General features: G+C 40.0%; 1 protein-coding gene and 1 pseudogene across 4 annotated transcripts in view; both read left to right on the top strand.

Annotated features, from left to right (window-relative positions):
• Positions 1–16,222, top strand: part of PIWIL3 (piwi like RNA-mediated gene silencing 3) — a 34,041-nt gene that overhangs the window by 11,436 nt on the left and 6,383 nt on the right. For all 4 annotated transcript variants that reach the window (XM_021073162.2, XM_021073160.2, XM_021073159.2 and 1 more), the window contains 8 exons: positions 1,268–1,379; positions 4,837–4,963; positions 5,433–5,550; positions 6,265–6,379; positions 7,658–7,839; positions 8,732–8,804; positions 15,228–15,428; positions 15,554–15,657. In XM_021073162.2, coding sequence (XP_020928821.1) covers positions 1,268–1,379; positions 4,837–4,963; positions 5,433–5,550; positions 6,265–6,379; positions 7,658–7,839; positions 8,732–8,804; positions 15,228–15,428; positions 15,554–15,657 — 1,032 coding nt within the window. The remainder of the gene's footprint in view (positions 1–1,267; positions 1,380–4,836; positions 4,964–5,432; positions 5,551–6,264; positions 6,380–7,657; positions 7,840–8,731; positions 8,805–15,227; positions 15,429–15,553; positions 15,658–16,222) is intronic.
• LOC146396618 (glutaredoxin-1 pseudogene) lies at positions 2,440–2,760 on the top strand (annotated as a pseudogene).

Raw genomic sequence — 16,222 nt, 5'->3', positions numbered from 1 at the left:
TTCCTGCAGGTCCTAATGCTAATTGAGTCATTGGCTCTGAATCCTCACTTGCACATAAAAGTATGCCTCTTCTAATTTTTTTCTTTCTCTGTGTGTCTAGCTTTTTTTTTGGGGGGGGGGTCATTTTAGGGCCGCACCCATAGCATATGGAGGTTCCCAGGCTAGGGGTTGAATCGGGGCTGTAGCTGCTGGCCTATACCACAGCTCACAGCAATGCTGGATCCTTAACTCACTGAGCCAGGCCAGGGATTGAACCTGTGTCCTCATGGATGTGAGTCAGATTTGCTTCTGCTGAGCCATGATGGGAATTCCCTGTCTATTTTTTTTTAATTGGTGCTTACTATAATCTACTAGCAATTTTCCACTTGAAGTTTTTATTTTTAATCGCCTTATACACCAGGAGTTTTAAATTGATGAGAATATTTTGGTTAAGTAACCTTAAATCCAATATTAAGAAGAGCAAATTTGGAAATCTTGCCTCCTAATTTCAAACATTATAAAGCCACAATAATTAAGATTGCATTATGCTGGCAGAAGGACAGACATATTAATCAGTGAAGCAGAATAGGGAATCCATAAATTAACCTTCACACTTAGAGTTAGCTGGCTGCAATAAGGTTATCAAGACAATTCAATCGGAAAGAAGAGTCTCGAACAAATATTGCTGGTATAGCTAGATATTCCCTTGCCCCTTCCTCATAGGATACACAAAATTAACTCAAATTTAACTAATTTAAAATAAACCTAAATGTAAGAAGTAAAAATATAAGGTTCTTAGAAGAATAAATCTTCTTGACTTTGAGGTAGGAAAAAATCTTATTAGGTGAGACACCAAAACCACAAATAATGCCAAAAGAAATAATTTGGACTTGGAGTTCAGTTGTGGTGCAGTGGAAGTGAATCCGACTAGGAACCATGAGGTTTTGGGTTCGATCCCTGGCCCTGCTCAATGGGTTAAGGATCTGGCATTGCTTCGGGCTGTGGCGTAGGTCCCAGACGCAGCTTGGATCTGCCGTGGCTGTGGCTAATGGCATAGGCTGGCAGCTGTAGCTCCAGTTAGACCCCTAGCCATGGCTCAGATCCTGCGTTGCCATGGCTGTGGTGTAGGCCAGTAGCTACAGCTCTGATTCAACCCCTAGCCTGGGAACTTCCGTATGCTGAGGGTGCAGCCCTAAAAAGCTAAATAAAGAAATAAAACTAACTTCTTACATAGTTCAGTGCAATAAGAAAGTCAGGAACAATACCATATATTGCAATTATTCCACAGGTATAACAACAAGACCTACAGGGTAGATGATATCGCTTGGAAGATGTCTCCCAGGTCTAAATTTATAAAATCGGATGGCAGTGAAATCTCCTTTGTAGACTACTACAGGGAGGTATGAGATTTTATTTCTTTAAATATATTTAAGTCTTATAGAGTTCCCATTGTGACTTGGTGGGTTAAGGACCCAGTGTTTTCTCTCTGAAGACACGGGTTCAATCCCTGGCCTCAGTGGGTTAAGGATCTGGTGTTACCACAAGCTGTGTCATAAGTTGCAAGTGTGGCTTCGATCTGGTGTTGCTGTGGTTGTGGCTTAGGCCTCATTTGCATCTCTAATTGGACCCTTAGCCTGGGAACTTCCATATACTACAGCTATGGTCATTAAAAAAATTTATATATATGTAAGACATATATATGTCTTAAAATAATTTTTTCATATTACATAATTAAATGTTTCTTTTATTTAGATACATATACATATGTATTTGTACATATTCTTCTTTTGGGGTATTATGGCTTTATCCATGTATCTATTAGCCATGTATTTGAATTGCTCCAATATGGCCCTCGCTCCAATATGGCCCTATCTATCAGTCTTTGAAGTGGTTATGGTAGTTTTAAACATATAGATGGATTTTGTTAGACAGAAAATATGGCAAGACTTCAGATATTAGAACTTACTTATATATAAGTTTCAGCCCTATAGAATTTGGTTCAAAAAGAAGAAAAAAATGACCAACTACCATCTGAAATGATGTCTGTTATGTTGCCAGATCTCGTAATTCATGGGTCTCTCTATCTTTGAGTGCTCACAAAAAATAAACTCTGGGTAATTGGTAAGGCTGGTTTTCTAGCTTTGGCAGATGAGAGTTCTCTACAGGAGGAAGAGCATGTCCAAAGGCTTTGATAAAACTGGGTGGTAGGAGTCATGGATAAAACTTAAAATGATGCTGATTCCACATGCATGTATATACCTGCACAAGCTCCCTCCTTAGGAAGGCTCTAGGACAGGAGAACAGGGGTGAATCCTAGCTGCCTTTCAAATAATTATGGAGAGCTTTAAGGGAAAAAAAATCTGCAACAATAGCATGAGAATTAAAAGTAGTAGTCTAGGTTTTACCCCCAAGCGGTACCTGCAATTGAGATTTCCTCCCAGGAGGCAGCCGCCTGTCAGCATGGCTCAAGCATTTGTGAACAGCAAAATGCAGCCTGGGAAGGTTGTGGTGTTCATCAAACCCACCTGCCCCTATTGCAGAAAGACACAGGAGCTCCTCAGCCAATTGCCCTTCAAAGAAGGGCTTCTGGAATTTGTTGATATCACCACCACCAGTGATACCAATGAGATTCAAGATTATCTGCAACACCTCAGAGGAGCCAAAACGGTACCTCGGTTCTTTATCAGTAAAGAGAGTATAGGTGGATGCACCGAGCTAGTAACCATGCATGAGAAGGGGGAGCTGTTCACTTGCCTGAAGTAAGCTGGAGCTCTGAAATAATTACAGAGCAGACCCCAAGCTGATAGCCCCCTTGATAGCTGGATGGCACTGCAGACAATGACAGCGCTTGGTAGATGGACCTGGGGCTACTTTTGCCCAGTTGTAGCAACTGTTTACTTAAAATTCTGAAACATGTTAACCCAAATAACTGGGGTAGGGTGGGTTTTGGGGGGGGCAAAACCAGATTTTTCTTCTGACTCCATATTAACAGTGGATCAACTTGCCCCAAACAATTCTGAGAAGTTTGATGGATGCTCTTGGGTTTCTTGTGGATTGGCCCTTTGGGTCCAAAAGACATGACAAGTTATGGCTTGGGATTCACTCATTGACCTCAAAGATGTTCCTTACACACATTTGGCTTTTTTTTTTTTTTTTAAAGGGCTGTACCTGTGGCATATGGAAATTCCCAGGCTAGGGATAGAATTGGAACTGCAGCCATGCCTGCACCACAACCACAGCAAGGCTGGATCCTTAACCCACTGAGTGAGGTTAGGGATCAAACCAGCATCCTCATGGATACTAGTCAGATTTGTTTCTGCGAGCCACAGCAGGAGCTCCTAGCACATGTTCTTAAGTGTTCTCTGTGTGCTGCTACTTCTCTGCCTCTACACCAGTGTTTCTCAGCCAAGTTTATCCAAGGCCCCCTTGGGTGAGTCTCCACTTGGGTTTCTGCTACTGCCCCAAAGCTATTTTGTTGAGTTTATAATGCAAAATTCTATAGCATTAAAAGTCAATAGGTAGTTGGAATGTGCCTTTTAACACTTCATGTGTCTCCCTGGCCACTATCCACACACCACACCACCCTACTTTGAGAATCACTGCTCTGTCCCAGTGTCCTGAACCTTGACAAGTCACAGGTCTCACAGGAAATGTTGAACAATGGTGTGAAGGGTGTGAGCAGCCAATGTGAGAGATGTCACATGAAAAGTGAAGCATAGCTGGTGTTTAGTTGGTGCTACAGGGGTCAGAGGTACAAGAGCAGGTGCTTCGGTCACGTGATAACCCTCTGCTATGTAAGATGGTTGTCGGGGGCATCCTGAACAAGTGTATTAATTTGGTTTAGATTTAAATGTTACTGTAGAAAACTTGTAATCCCTTTTCCCAAGCATATATTTGTGAAAGTAGCCAAATTTGGGAAACACTGTTTAAATGATTTTCTCTCCTTCCCCCCACTGCCCCGCCACTCTGTGAAAACTTAAGAATCCCTTATCATGCAGTTTGTTCTAGAATCGCAGGATCAAGTTAGTTCCCTTCTGCAGTCTCTAGTCTGAATACAGTTACTTTCTTTCCTAATAAAGAAGTACCCACAGGAAAAAAAAAAAGTAGTAGCCCACCTCCAGAAGAAAAGAGCCATGAAACCTGGATTTGAAGTCTCTGTGCCAAGATGGGAACTCCTTCTCAAGTTCTCAGGTGCTTAAATGACACATGATACCAGAATTCTTGTGGTTAACTTGTTATTGATGAGGATCTTACTAATAAACAGCTTTGGAAGATCTATGAAGATTTTCCACTTTGTGTTGGGGAGTAAAGGAACCTTGTTAAAGAATTTGCTGTCTTAGGGATAGGAACTTCTGTACATGGCATCTTAGACAATGCCTTTTCCTACTGGAAGCAGGGACTAAGAATTTAGGGGAAATAAAGTAGGAAGAATGTTGGGAGTAGATCTAGAATTGCCTAAAAAGTGGCCAGGTTTTTTTGTCCCCCATTAGTATGGGAATCCTCTTGAAACTTCTCCATATGTTTTAGAAACTTTCAAGGCATTACTGTGAGAAATACATACTCCAAGTCTTGCACCTATCTACATTTATAACAAAAAGGGTAGCACAATGATTCCATTATAATGTTTTGTGGACAATCTACTCTCCTTGGCCATCTATGTTTATAAGTGATCCCTGGAACATCAAATTAAGAGAATATTAAGAGTATTCTTAGTGCCTTCTTAAGCTCGGGGAAACAATATGCCTACACCCCTGGGCCTCCATTTGTGATCCAAAAAATGCACTTTTGTACCTACTTATGTGATGTTACTAAGATTTTGCTAATAGTCAGGCCACTGTTTGTTCTTCTATTAAACAGCGGTATGGTACGGTGGTCACTACCTTCAATCAGCCACTTTTGATCACCAAGGGCAAATGGAAGAAGAGCCTACAGGACACACTCCATCAACCTATAATGCTGGTTCCTGAGCTATGCCACCTCACAGGTACTGAGGATTTATGCCATCTTCATAGAAGACAGCCCTTCTTTAAAGTCACTGGTATTACTTTACAAGCTTTTCACAGGACTTCACACATCCCCAGAGCTGTGTTGTGATTTTCTTCTTCCAGGTACAATAGATAAGTCTTCTCTAATAGAAATCTATTCTTGCTTGTTTTGCTATTATCTTCTGGATTTTTTTTTAATTTTTAATTTTCTTTTTAGGGCCACACCTGTGGTATACGGAAGTTCACAGGCTAGGGGTCAAATTGAATCTGTAGTGGCCAGCCTATACCACAGCCACAGTGAAGTGAGATCTGAGCTGTATCTGCAACCCTCACCACAGCTCACAGCAATGCTGGATCCTTAACCCACTGAGCAAGGCCGGGGATTGAACCCACACCCTCATGTAGTAAACTAGTTTGGTTGTTAACCCACTGAGCCACAATGGGAACTCATGGATTATTTTTTTAAAGGCTTAACGGATGATATGCGTAAAGACTATGGAATGATGAGAGATTTGTCCAACCACATGAGGATGAATCCAAAAGAAAGGCAGTATAAGTTGCTACAACTCATAGATGATTTAAGAAGGTAAGTGCTATTTTCAGGTGTGTGTGTGCGCGCGCGCGCGCGTGTGTGTGTGTGTGTGTGTGTGTGTGTAGACCTGATCAGATCACTTGGCATCCCATATTCTTTAATTAAAAAGTAACAACTTGGGAGTTCCCGTCGTGGCGCAGTGGTTAACGAATCCGACTAGGAACCATGAGGTTGTGGGTTCGATCCCTGCCCTTGCTCAGTGGGTTAACGATCTGGCGTTGCCGTGAGCTGTGGTGTAGGTCTGTAGGTTGCAGATGCGGCTCGGATCCCACGTTGCTGTGGCTCTGGTGTAGGCCGGTGGCTGCAGCTCCCATTCGACTCCTAGCCTGGGAACCTCCATATGCCATGGGAGCGGCCCAAGAAATAGCAAAAAGACAAAAAAAAAAAAAAAAAGGTAACAACTTGGAAGAAAATGCTAATTTTTTTGGGGGGGAGGTGCAACTCTATTTTTTCCTGTCATTGTAATGGTAGAGGAGGCCTAGAGGCGGTGAGAATGAAATAGATTCCAAGTGCCCGGATAAAGTTAAGGAACAAAGACAAGATTGTTTCAGAGTTTTAGGGAAGTTTATCTGTAGCACCTCAACACAAATGACCAGCAATAAGGAACTTTAGATGAGAGGAATATTTACTTGTGTTCCACAAATGGGTAATTGCCTTAAGTTATTTTCTTATGTTTGATCATGTGGAAGTATTTTTTTTTTCTTTCAGAAATAAGACTGTGCAAAAAGAGCTTCAAGACTGGAATTTGGAACTTAAGACCAAGTTCTTGGCCCTCTCTGGAAGAACTTTGCGAGAAGTGAGAATTCACCAAGGAAGACGAATGGTAAGATAGCATTCAACTTGTCATGTCAGAGTTTGGTCAAGTTAGTAATAACCCAAAGAGGAACTAACTCAAACATGTCAATAACTATGATCTTTTCAGACTACTTGTCCTTTCTCTGTGAGAAGACAAGCTAATGTTCAATAAGAATGCATGTAATGTGCTTGGAATATAGTAAACTCTACATTATACCTTTATTAGTATTGTGTACCCTGTCTCATGGCAAAATGACCTTCCAAATATATCCTTAAGAGTCTAGTACCTGAAATTGAAATAACCCCAAACAATCCATGGTAGAATTTCAGTGTTACTATCCTATATCATAAGGAAAACTAACATGTTAGACCAGATGCCAAAGGCTACAATGTACACAGATTTCCCTGGACTGCTTTTTTAATTCAATGTTTAATTCTACCCATACTCTTATCATCTCCATTGTTTATGATTTCATAGATCCATGCACTTTGAATATCTGTCACATGCAGTCTTATGTTAACTGTGTTTTTTTTGTGTGTGTGTGTGTCTTTTTGCTTTTTTTAGGGCCGCACCTACGGCATATGGAGGTTCCCAGGCTAGGGGTCTAATTGGAGCTATAGCCTCTGGCCTACACCACAGCCACAGCAACACCATATCTGAGCCACATCTGTGACATACACCACAGCTCATGGCAAATATCAGATCCTTAATCTACTGAGCGAGGTCAGGGATCGAACCCGCAACCTCATAGTTCCTAGTCGGATTCGTTTCCACTGCACCACGATAGGAACTCTTTATGTTACCTGTTCTTATCCTTTAGCATTTTGAATAAGCATCATAATGACAGTAGAAAGCCAAGTGGTTTGTTCATTTCTTAATTTTTCTTTGGTCACGCCTGCAGCATGTGGAGGTTCCCAGGCCAGGGAACAAACCTGCGCCACAGCAGTAACAATGCCAGATCCTTAACCTGCTGCACCACAAGAGAACTCTTTGTTTTTTTAAAAATGAAATTTTAGGAGTTCTCATTGTGGTCCAGCAGTGACAAATCCAACTAGTATTCATGAGGATGTGGGTTCAATCCCTAGCCTCATTCAATGGGTTAAGGATCCAGTTTTACTGTGAGCTATGGTGTAGGTGGCGGATGTGGCTCAGATCCCATGTTGCTGTAGCTGTGCTGTAGGCCAGCAGCTGCAGCTCCAATTCGATCCCTAGCCTGGGAACCTCCATACGCTGTGGGTACAGCCCTAAAAAAAAAAAAAGGAAAGAAAAAAATTTTTTATACCATGTCTTGGAATTATCTTTCAGTTTGACAACCATAACGCAGATTGGTCAAAAATTACAAGGGATGTACCCTTACTTAGAGCGATTTCACTGGATCATTGGCTAATAATCTATACTAAGGGAGATTATGGATCAGCCCTTACCTTACACCAGAATCTACAGCAAGTCACACCGAAGATGGGCATAACTCTCAGAAATGCAAAATTGTAAGTAGAGCAGAAGTTATTTATGATTTTAAAATGGGTTGCTGGCAATTTGAAAGTGGAAAAAAATTTTTTGGGATGCACCCAGGGCATATGGAAGTTCCCAGGTCAGGGATCGAATCTGAGCCTCGGCTGTGGCCTATGCCACAGCTGCAGCAACACTGCATCCTTAACCCACTGCGCTAGGCTAGGGATCAAACCAGTGCCTCCACAAAGACAAGCAGGATCGTTAACCCACTGTACAACAGCAGGAACTCCCGGGGAAAAACTTCTTAAACTGTAGGAATCTACCACGTTATCCAAACTCTGCAAGTATGTAAGCAAAAAAGTAGTCTGCTCCAGCCTGCATGTATTAAAACAGGCTATTGTGATCTGTGAATTTGTGGTTATTGGGCTATATCTTGAAGACATGAGGGTAGCAACTCGATGTGAATGGACAGGGGATAGTAATAAATAGTTTCTAGTCTTGTTTCCAAAAATTGATCTTGGTGTTAAAAAACTTTCAACTGAGGAGTTCCTGTTGTGGCTCAGAGGTATTGAACCTGGCTAGTAATCATGAGGACAAAGGTTCCATCCCTGGTCTCACTTAGTAGGTTAAGGATCTGGCATTGCCACAAGGTATGGCATAGGTCGAAGACATGGCTCGGACCCTGAGTTGTCATGGCCATGGTGTAGGCCAGCAGCTGCAGCTACGATTTGACTCCCTAGCCTGGGAACCTCTATACGCTACAGGTGTGGCTCTAAAAAGCACACAAAATAAAATTAAATTAAAAAATAAAAACTTTCAACTGAATGCTTATCTTGACACTATCTTGTTTTATGTTTCATGGGCTGTATAAAATATTACATGTTTCACTCTTCACTACTTTTGAAATACAGATGACTTATTTTCTAGGCTTGAAGCAGATAATACAGTTGAATCTTTTATAAGCACCTTAGAAAAACATGCTTCACCAAAACCACAGATGGTAAGTGTCTATTTGATGTGTGCACCACCCTTGGTGAACGAGCTGCATTTTTCTGTTTATTAGAATTTGGATGTTGCCATTGGTTTCCTAAACCAGCCAAAAAAATATAAATTTATCCCTATAATGTAGCTGAATACAGACTTTGGGGTTTTATCTACTACTTAATATCACCATGTTATGTTCATTCTTTCAGGCTTGGGGACTCTTAAGTATCAAACTGAAAGACACCATACAAATATAAAGTAATATGAATTTTGGTAGTCACACATTTATCATTTCTTTCTCCAGCTGTAACCTGCAAAGTCTATGATCTATTCTCTTCCAGTAAGTGTTCTTTCTTTTGTCTGGTATTTCTCTTGAGATTTTGCCTTTCTCCCATTGGATGTCTTAGATCAAGCTGTCACTATGTTGCATTTGAATTACTGAACCAACTTCTTTTTGGGAGAGGGTGAGGGGAGGGGGGACTGCACCCCGCAGCATATGAAAGTTCCCAGGCTAGGGATCGAACCTATACCACAGCAGTGACCCAAGCCACTTCAGGGACAACACTGAATTCAACCTGCTGCACCATAAGAGAACCCCCAGGTCATGCATCCTTGCAGAATATTACAGAAGTATTCCATGGTTTACTAAATCTATCATAACAGGAAGTCCGTGATGTTGATTTAACTGGTCAATTTACTTTGATGATTAGATTAAGTCGAGGTCTGGTAGTTTTCACCATTGTAAAGTTACTGTTTTATCCCTTTGTAATTGATTAAATTTATTATGGGAAGATGCTTTAAAATTATGCAAATATCCTGTTTCTCATTGAAGTTTCACTACTAATTTTAACATCCATTGAGTATTCTTGCCTGAAACCATTGTTAATATGCTCATCAAATAGTGATATCAATGCTTTCAACATTCCTTCTATATACATTAGTTGGTATTTTATTATAAGGAGAGCTCTTCATTCTTACTTAGGTAAACATGGACTCATGGATTCTAATTTAATGGGTCACAATCTTTTAATCTCATTGGATGCTCACTTTGTCCTATTGTACTCATTATCCTACAAATGAAACTACTTCCCTGCCTTCTTATTAGCATGGTTTAATGTTGCCTGTTCTTTAGGTAAAGTTCAAGAGCCATACACTTGTAGTCTTGTGTCTGTTTTTCTTTGGCTCAGCACTGAGGTTTATCTTTGTTGGCCGTGACTGTAGTTTTTTTGTTCTCTTGCTGTGTATGGTACCCCATTGTTTTTAACTTAATGCATCCTATTGTCAAACGTTCAGGATGTCTGTAGTTTTGCTATTACTTTCTAGCACTGTCAGGACTACTTTTGTACATATCTTTTGTGCACTTGTGTATTTATTTCTGTTGAGGATATACCTGGAAGTAGAATGTTCTATGTCATTAGATGCTGCTAATCAGATTTAGCTGTACCTTAGTTGTACCAAGGTGCATACCCACCATCAGCTGGAACATGCCCATAGCTTTATGGCTCTCAATGCATAGTGTTCTAAATCTACTCTGTTTAGAGTCATAGGCTGAAGATTTAGCTCATGTACCCTTTCCTTGGCAGGACCTGGTCTTTAATTTCTGTCCTCCCTCTTTGAGAAGAGGCTATCAGTCTTTTCCGAGCCTTCTAACCCTCAACTGTGTTTCCTGGAATAAGCAGATACCTCAGGAGAATGCGGCCTGGTTGCTGGGATCATCTCTCTGGTTCTCTACTTTGCTCTTCTCTTAACCTTATAATGCTTTATTGCCTTGTTAAACTGGATGAGCCTTAAACAGGTATGTTTCTATATCTTCATCAGCTTGAATAGCTCTTAAGAGGACACAGGTCCATGCTATTTCAGAAGCTGAAATTTTAGGAGGTGATATTTGCTGACCATTCTCAGGAAACTCAGATCAGCAGATTAAAACAATAGAGACTAGAAGACTTTAAACTTATACCTAAAAGGATGACCTACTAACTTAAATATATACATATTTTTATATATTTACATATATATATTTAGAGAGACACATGTAGTGTATATGTGTTTATAAAATATGGACCCAAAAGTTTAGGTGCTTTTTAAAAGTGCATCTATAAGTTTGTCTTTGTCTAGGCAATAATGAAGGATCAGGATCCTACTGACACATTAATCATAGTACATTACAACAAAAAGTCATTAAACTACACACATTTGAAGAAACCATTATTTTTTAAGTAACAACAATATTGGAGAGAATAATGGAAAAAATTTTAACTCCTAGAACCAGGGGGTTGCAGAAGTACTAGGCATCAAAACGTGGGTAATACAGCAAACTAGAAATAAGAAGACCTATAGTCCTTAATGAATACACTGGGAATGAAGTCTGGATTTTAATGCACTGAGAACCAAGTCAACCAAAATAAAGTAGAAATAAATTGACAATAAAATGAGAAACTAAATAGAGAATAACCTGCAAATCTAAAGCTTTGGAAATGTTAAAATTTGGTACTGTCAAGAATAAGGAAAAGAGTAAGGCTCAAAGACATTAGGAACAAGTAGAGCTCATTATTATAGATTTGCTGGAGGTTAAAGAAATATTAGGAGGACACCATGAGCTAGGGTGAGCCAGTAAATTTGAGGATTTGAAATAGGTTTATATTTTTCTAAAAACTAACTGGTCAGTGTGATGAATTATAGTGTGAATATTTCTTTTTTTTTTCTCCTTGTAAATCTATTCTAAGTTGTGTCTGATAAGCCCAAGCTCCCGATCCCTCCCACTCCCTCCCCCTCCCATCAGGCAACCACAAGTCTCTTCTCCAAGTCCATGATTTTCTTTTCTGAGGAGATGTTCATTTGTGCTGGATATTAGATTCCAGTTATAAGTGATATCATATGGTATTTGTCTTTGTCTTTCTGGCTCATTTCACTCAGCATGAGATTCTCTAGTTCCATCCATGTTGCTGCAAATGGCATTATGTCATCCTTTTTATGGCTGAGTAGTATTCCATTGTGTATATATACCACCTCTTCTGAATCCAATCATCTGTCGATGGACATTTGGGTTGTTTCCATGTCTTGGCTATTGTGGACAGTGCTGCAATGAACATGCGGGTGCACATGTCTCTTTTAAGGAGAGTTTTTGTCCGGATAGATGCCCAAGAGTGGGATTGCGGGGTCATATGGAAGTTCTATGTATAGATTTCTAAGGTATCTCCAAACTGTTCTCTATAGTGGCTGTACCAGTTGACATTCCCACCAGCAGTGCAGGAGGGTTCCCTTTTCTCCACAGCCCCTCCAGCACTTGTTATTTGTGGATTTATTAATGATGGCCATTCTGACTGGTGTGAGGTGGTATCTCATGGTAGTTTGGATTTGCATTTCTCTTATAATCAGCGATGTTGAGCATTTTTTCATGTGTTTGTTGGCCATCTGTATATCTTCTTTGCAGAAATGTCTATTCAGGTCTTTTGCCCATTTTTCCATTGATTGATTGGTTTTTTTGCTGTTGGGTTGTATAAATTGTTTATATATTCTAGAGATGAAGCCCTTGTCGGTTGCATCATTTGAAACTGTTTTCTCCCATTCTGTAAGTTGTCTTTTTGTTTTCTTTTGGGTTTCCTTTGCTGTGCAAAAGCTTTTCAGTTTGATGAGGTCCCATGGGTTTATTTTTGCTCTAATTTCTATTGCTTTGGGAGACTGACCTGAGAAAATATTCATGATGTTGATGTCAGAGAGTGTTTTGCCTATGTTTTCTTCTAGGAGTTTGATGGTGTCCTGTTGTATATTTAAGTCTTTCAGCCATTTTGAGTTTATTTTTGTGCATGGTGTGAGGGTGTGTTCTAGTTTCATTGCTTTGCATGCAGCTGTCCAGGTTTCCCAGCAATGCTTGCTGAATAGACTTTCTTTTCCCATTTTATGTTCTTGCCTCCCTTGTCAAAGATTAATTGACCATAGGTGTCAGGGTTTATTTCCAGGTTCTCTATTCTGTTCCATTGGTCTGTCTGTCTGTTTTGATACCAGTACCACACTGTTTTGATGACTGTGGCTTTGTAGTATTTCTTGAAGTCTGGGAGAGTTATGCCTCCTGCTTGGTTTTTGTTTCTCAGGATTGCTTTGGCGATTCTGGGTCTTTTGTGGTTCCATATAAATGTTTGGATTGTTTGTTCTAGTTCTGTGAACAATGTCATGGGTCATTTGATAGGGATTGCATTGAATCTGTAGATTGCTTTGGGTAGTATGGCCATTTTTACAATATTGATTTTCCCAATCCAGGAACATGGAATATCTTTCCATTTCTTTACATCTTCTTTGATTTCTTTGATTAAAGTTTTATAGTTCTCGGCATATAGGTCCTTTACCTCCTTGGTCAGGTGTATTCCAAGGTATTTGATTTTGTGAGGTGCAATTTTAAAAGGTATCGTATTTTTGTATTCCTTTTCTAATATTTCATTGCTGGTATACAGAAATGCAACTGACTTCTGAATATTAATCTTATATCCTGCTACTTTGCTGAATTTATTAATCAGTTCAAGTAGTTTTGGGGTTGAGTCCTTAGGGTTTTCTATGTATAGTATCATGTCATCTGCATACAGTGACAGTTTATCTCTTCTCTTCCTATATGGATGCCTTTTATTTCTTTTGTTTGTCTAATTGCTATGGCTAGGACTTCCAAAACTATGTTGAAGAGCAGTGGTGTGAGTGGGCATCCCTGTCTTGTTCCAGATTTGAGTGAGAAGGCTTTCAGTTTTTCCCCATTGAGTATTATATTTGCTGTGGGTTTCTCATAAATGGCTTTGATTATATTCAGGAATGTTCCCTCTATACCCACTTTGGCGAGGGTCTTGATCATGAATGGATGTTGGACTTTGTCAAATGCTTTTTCTGCATCTATTGAGATGATCATATGATTTTTGACTTTTTCTTTGTTAATGTGTTGTATGATGCTGATTGATTTGCATATGTTGAACCATCCTTGTGCACCTGGGATGAACCCAACCTGGTCATGGTGTATAATTTTTTTGGTATGTTGTTGGATTCGGTTGGCTAAGATTTTGTTGAGAACTTTTGCATCTGTATTCATCAATGATATTGGCCGATCATTTTCTTTTTTGGTGGTATCTCTGTCTGGTTTTGGAATGAGGGTGATGGTGGCCTCATAGAACGTCTTTGGGAGTATTCCTTCTTCTTCAACCTTTTGAAAGAGTTTAAGGAGGATGGGCACCAATTCCTCCTTTTATGTTTGATAAAATTCCCCTGTGAAGCCATCTGGTCCTGGACTTTTATTTGTAGGGAGTGATTTTATGACTTCTTCAATTTCATTTCTAGTGATCGGTCTGTTCAGTTGGTCTGTTTCTACTTGATTCAGTTTTGGCAGGCTGTAAGATTCTAGAAAATTGTCCATTTCTTCCAGATTGTCAAACTTGTTGCCGTATAGTTGTTCATAGTATTCTCTTATGTTTTTTTGTATTTCTGCTGTATCCGTTGTGATTTCTCCTTTTTCATTTATAATTTTGGTTATTTGGGTTCTTTCTCTCTTTTTAGTGAGTCTGGCCAGAGGTTTGTCAATTTTGTTCACCTTTTCAAAGAACCAGCTCTTGGTTTTATTAATTTTCTCTATTGTTTTTTGAGTCTCTATTTTATTGATTTCTTATAGTGTGAATATTTCTTAATCCAAGCAGGTCATGCATTTAATAAATCCCATACCCTTTCACGTGAAGAAAAGGAAAACTTGCTTAATCTACAATGAGAAAAGTATTGTCCTGATCTGATATTAAGAATGTCTGCCAAAGACTTCCTATAGGCATCATTATGTTAAAAAGAATATATTGATTTTTTTCCCATTAGTCAGAAACAAGCCAAGTGGTAATCTCTCTTCCTAACTGCCCAGTGTCCTACTGGAGGTCCTGGTGAGTGTTTGGAACCTTCTCTTCTGCTTATTACATCAGGCAGTTTCCATAACAGTCCCCAAGTTTGTTTGCTCAGTTGGGGGTATGTGTGTGAAATGGAGATAATAGTATTTCTTAGTAGGTTGTTGAGAATTAACAGAATCCAGTAAAATGTTTGGCAAGTGCCCCATACAAAGTGATCATCCCATTGATGGTGACTGTCCTGATGATGGGATAGTTCAGTCTACATTTTTACCCATCCACGTAGACTTCATGATCAACTCCTGGAAATGGAATAAGTGAGAACATAGAGAGTTTTGCAAGTTGAAGGGATTGATGCATATTGCCAAACACCTGTCAACTGCAGCCTGTTTCTTTCATACATTCACACTTACAATCATTAATGCGGTGTGATTTTTACACCCTTCACCCTCATGGATTCAGAGAGACACTTAATAAATACAGTCTACTTTGTCAGTATTCCACCTATATAGCTTTCTTGACATGGCATTCATTTCTCACATCATTGTGTTCTTGCATCTTGGGGAATTTCACATTTGCTTTCTTTCAAGGTCCTTTTCCTGCTGCCCACTGACAATAAAGAAATTTATGATGGCATAAAAAGACACCTCTGTATCTACTGCCCAATTCCAAGCCAGTGCGTGTTGAGAAGGACCTTAGGGAAACCCAGGACGCTGTTGACCATTGCTACAAAGATTGCCCAGCAGATGAACTGCAAGCTGGGAGGTGCCCTCTGGACAGTGGATATAGGAGTACGTGGGAATTTTGTTGCCTTCTCTTGCTTTCATTTGTCTTTAGTAGAATGTTAAGGTCCTATTTAATTGAAAATTTGCTTTTTGCTCCATTCTAACTGTTTCCTACCTGTTTAAAATTTAAGTTGCAGAATGCAATGTTCGTTGGTATCGATTGTTTCCACGATATTGTACATCAACAGAAGTCAGTTGCAGGATTTGTGGCAAGCATTGATTCAGACTTGACGCAGTGAGTAAGCTTTGGCAGACTCAGTGGGGAGCACCTAGAGGCCTAATAGGAGAGGTGGACCTAACCCACAATTGTTGGCCGAGGTCCACATACAGGTTGTTCTTAGAAGATGTGCTCTCCTGAACTTCTAGCAAAGTTAAGCTCCCAGGACATTTTGCATGGAAGCCTCTGATCATTCTCTGTTGCTGCCAAACAAGGACTTCAAATGTGGCAGCTTAAGACAACACCCACGTGCCCATGGACAGTTCTGTAGGTCAGATGTTGGGCACTATATGGCTCTCAGGGCCTTATAAGGAAGGCTGAGATTAAAGTGTTGCCCAAACCACATTCTCACCTGGAGATTTAGGATCCTCTTCCCAGCAACATCTATGCGGCAGTGTTGACTTTCTTGTGATTGTAAAACAAAGGACCCCACTTCCTTGCTGGCTGTCATCCACAGGCTAGTTTTGGCTCCTAGAGTTTTGCCCACATTCCTTTCAGCCTTCTAGCTGTCTCCCCTCCATCTTTTAACCTGCCAGTTCACACTGAGTCCTTGTTCTGTTTTGAATCTCTCAGTCTTCCTCTT

Source organism: Sus scrofa, chromosome 14 (genome assembly GCF_054392235.1).
Source record: "Sus scrofa isolate SSC_HxYL_T2T_F1_AM1 chromosome 14, Sscrofa_HxYL_maternal_Yorkshire_Landrace_v2.0, whole genome shotgun sequence".
Taxonomy (NCBI): Eukaryota; Metazoa; Chordata; class Mammalia; order Artiodactyla; family Suidae; genus Sus; species Sus scrofa.
Note: the sequence above shows the minus strand (reverse complement) of the source record. Positions and strands in the feature narration are given on the sequence as shown.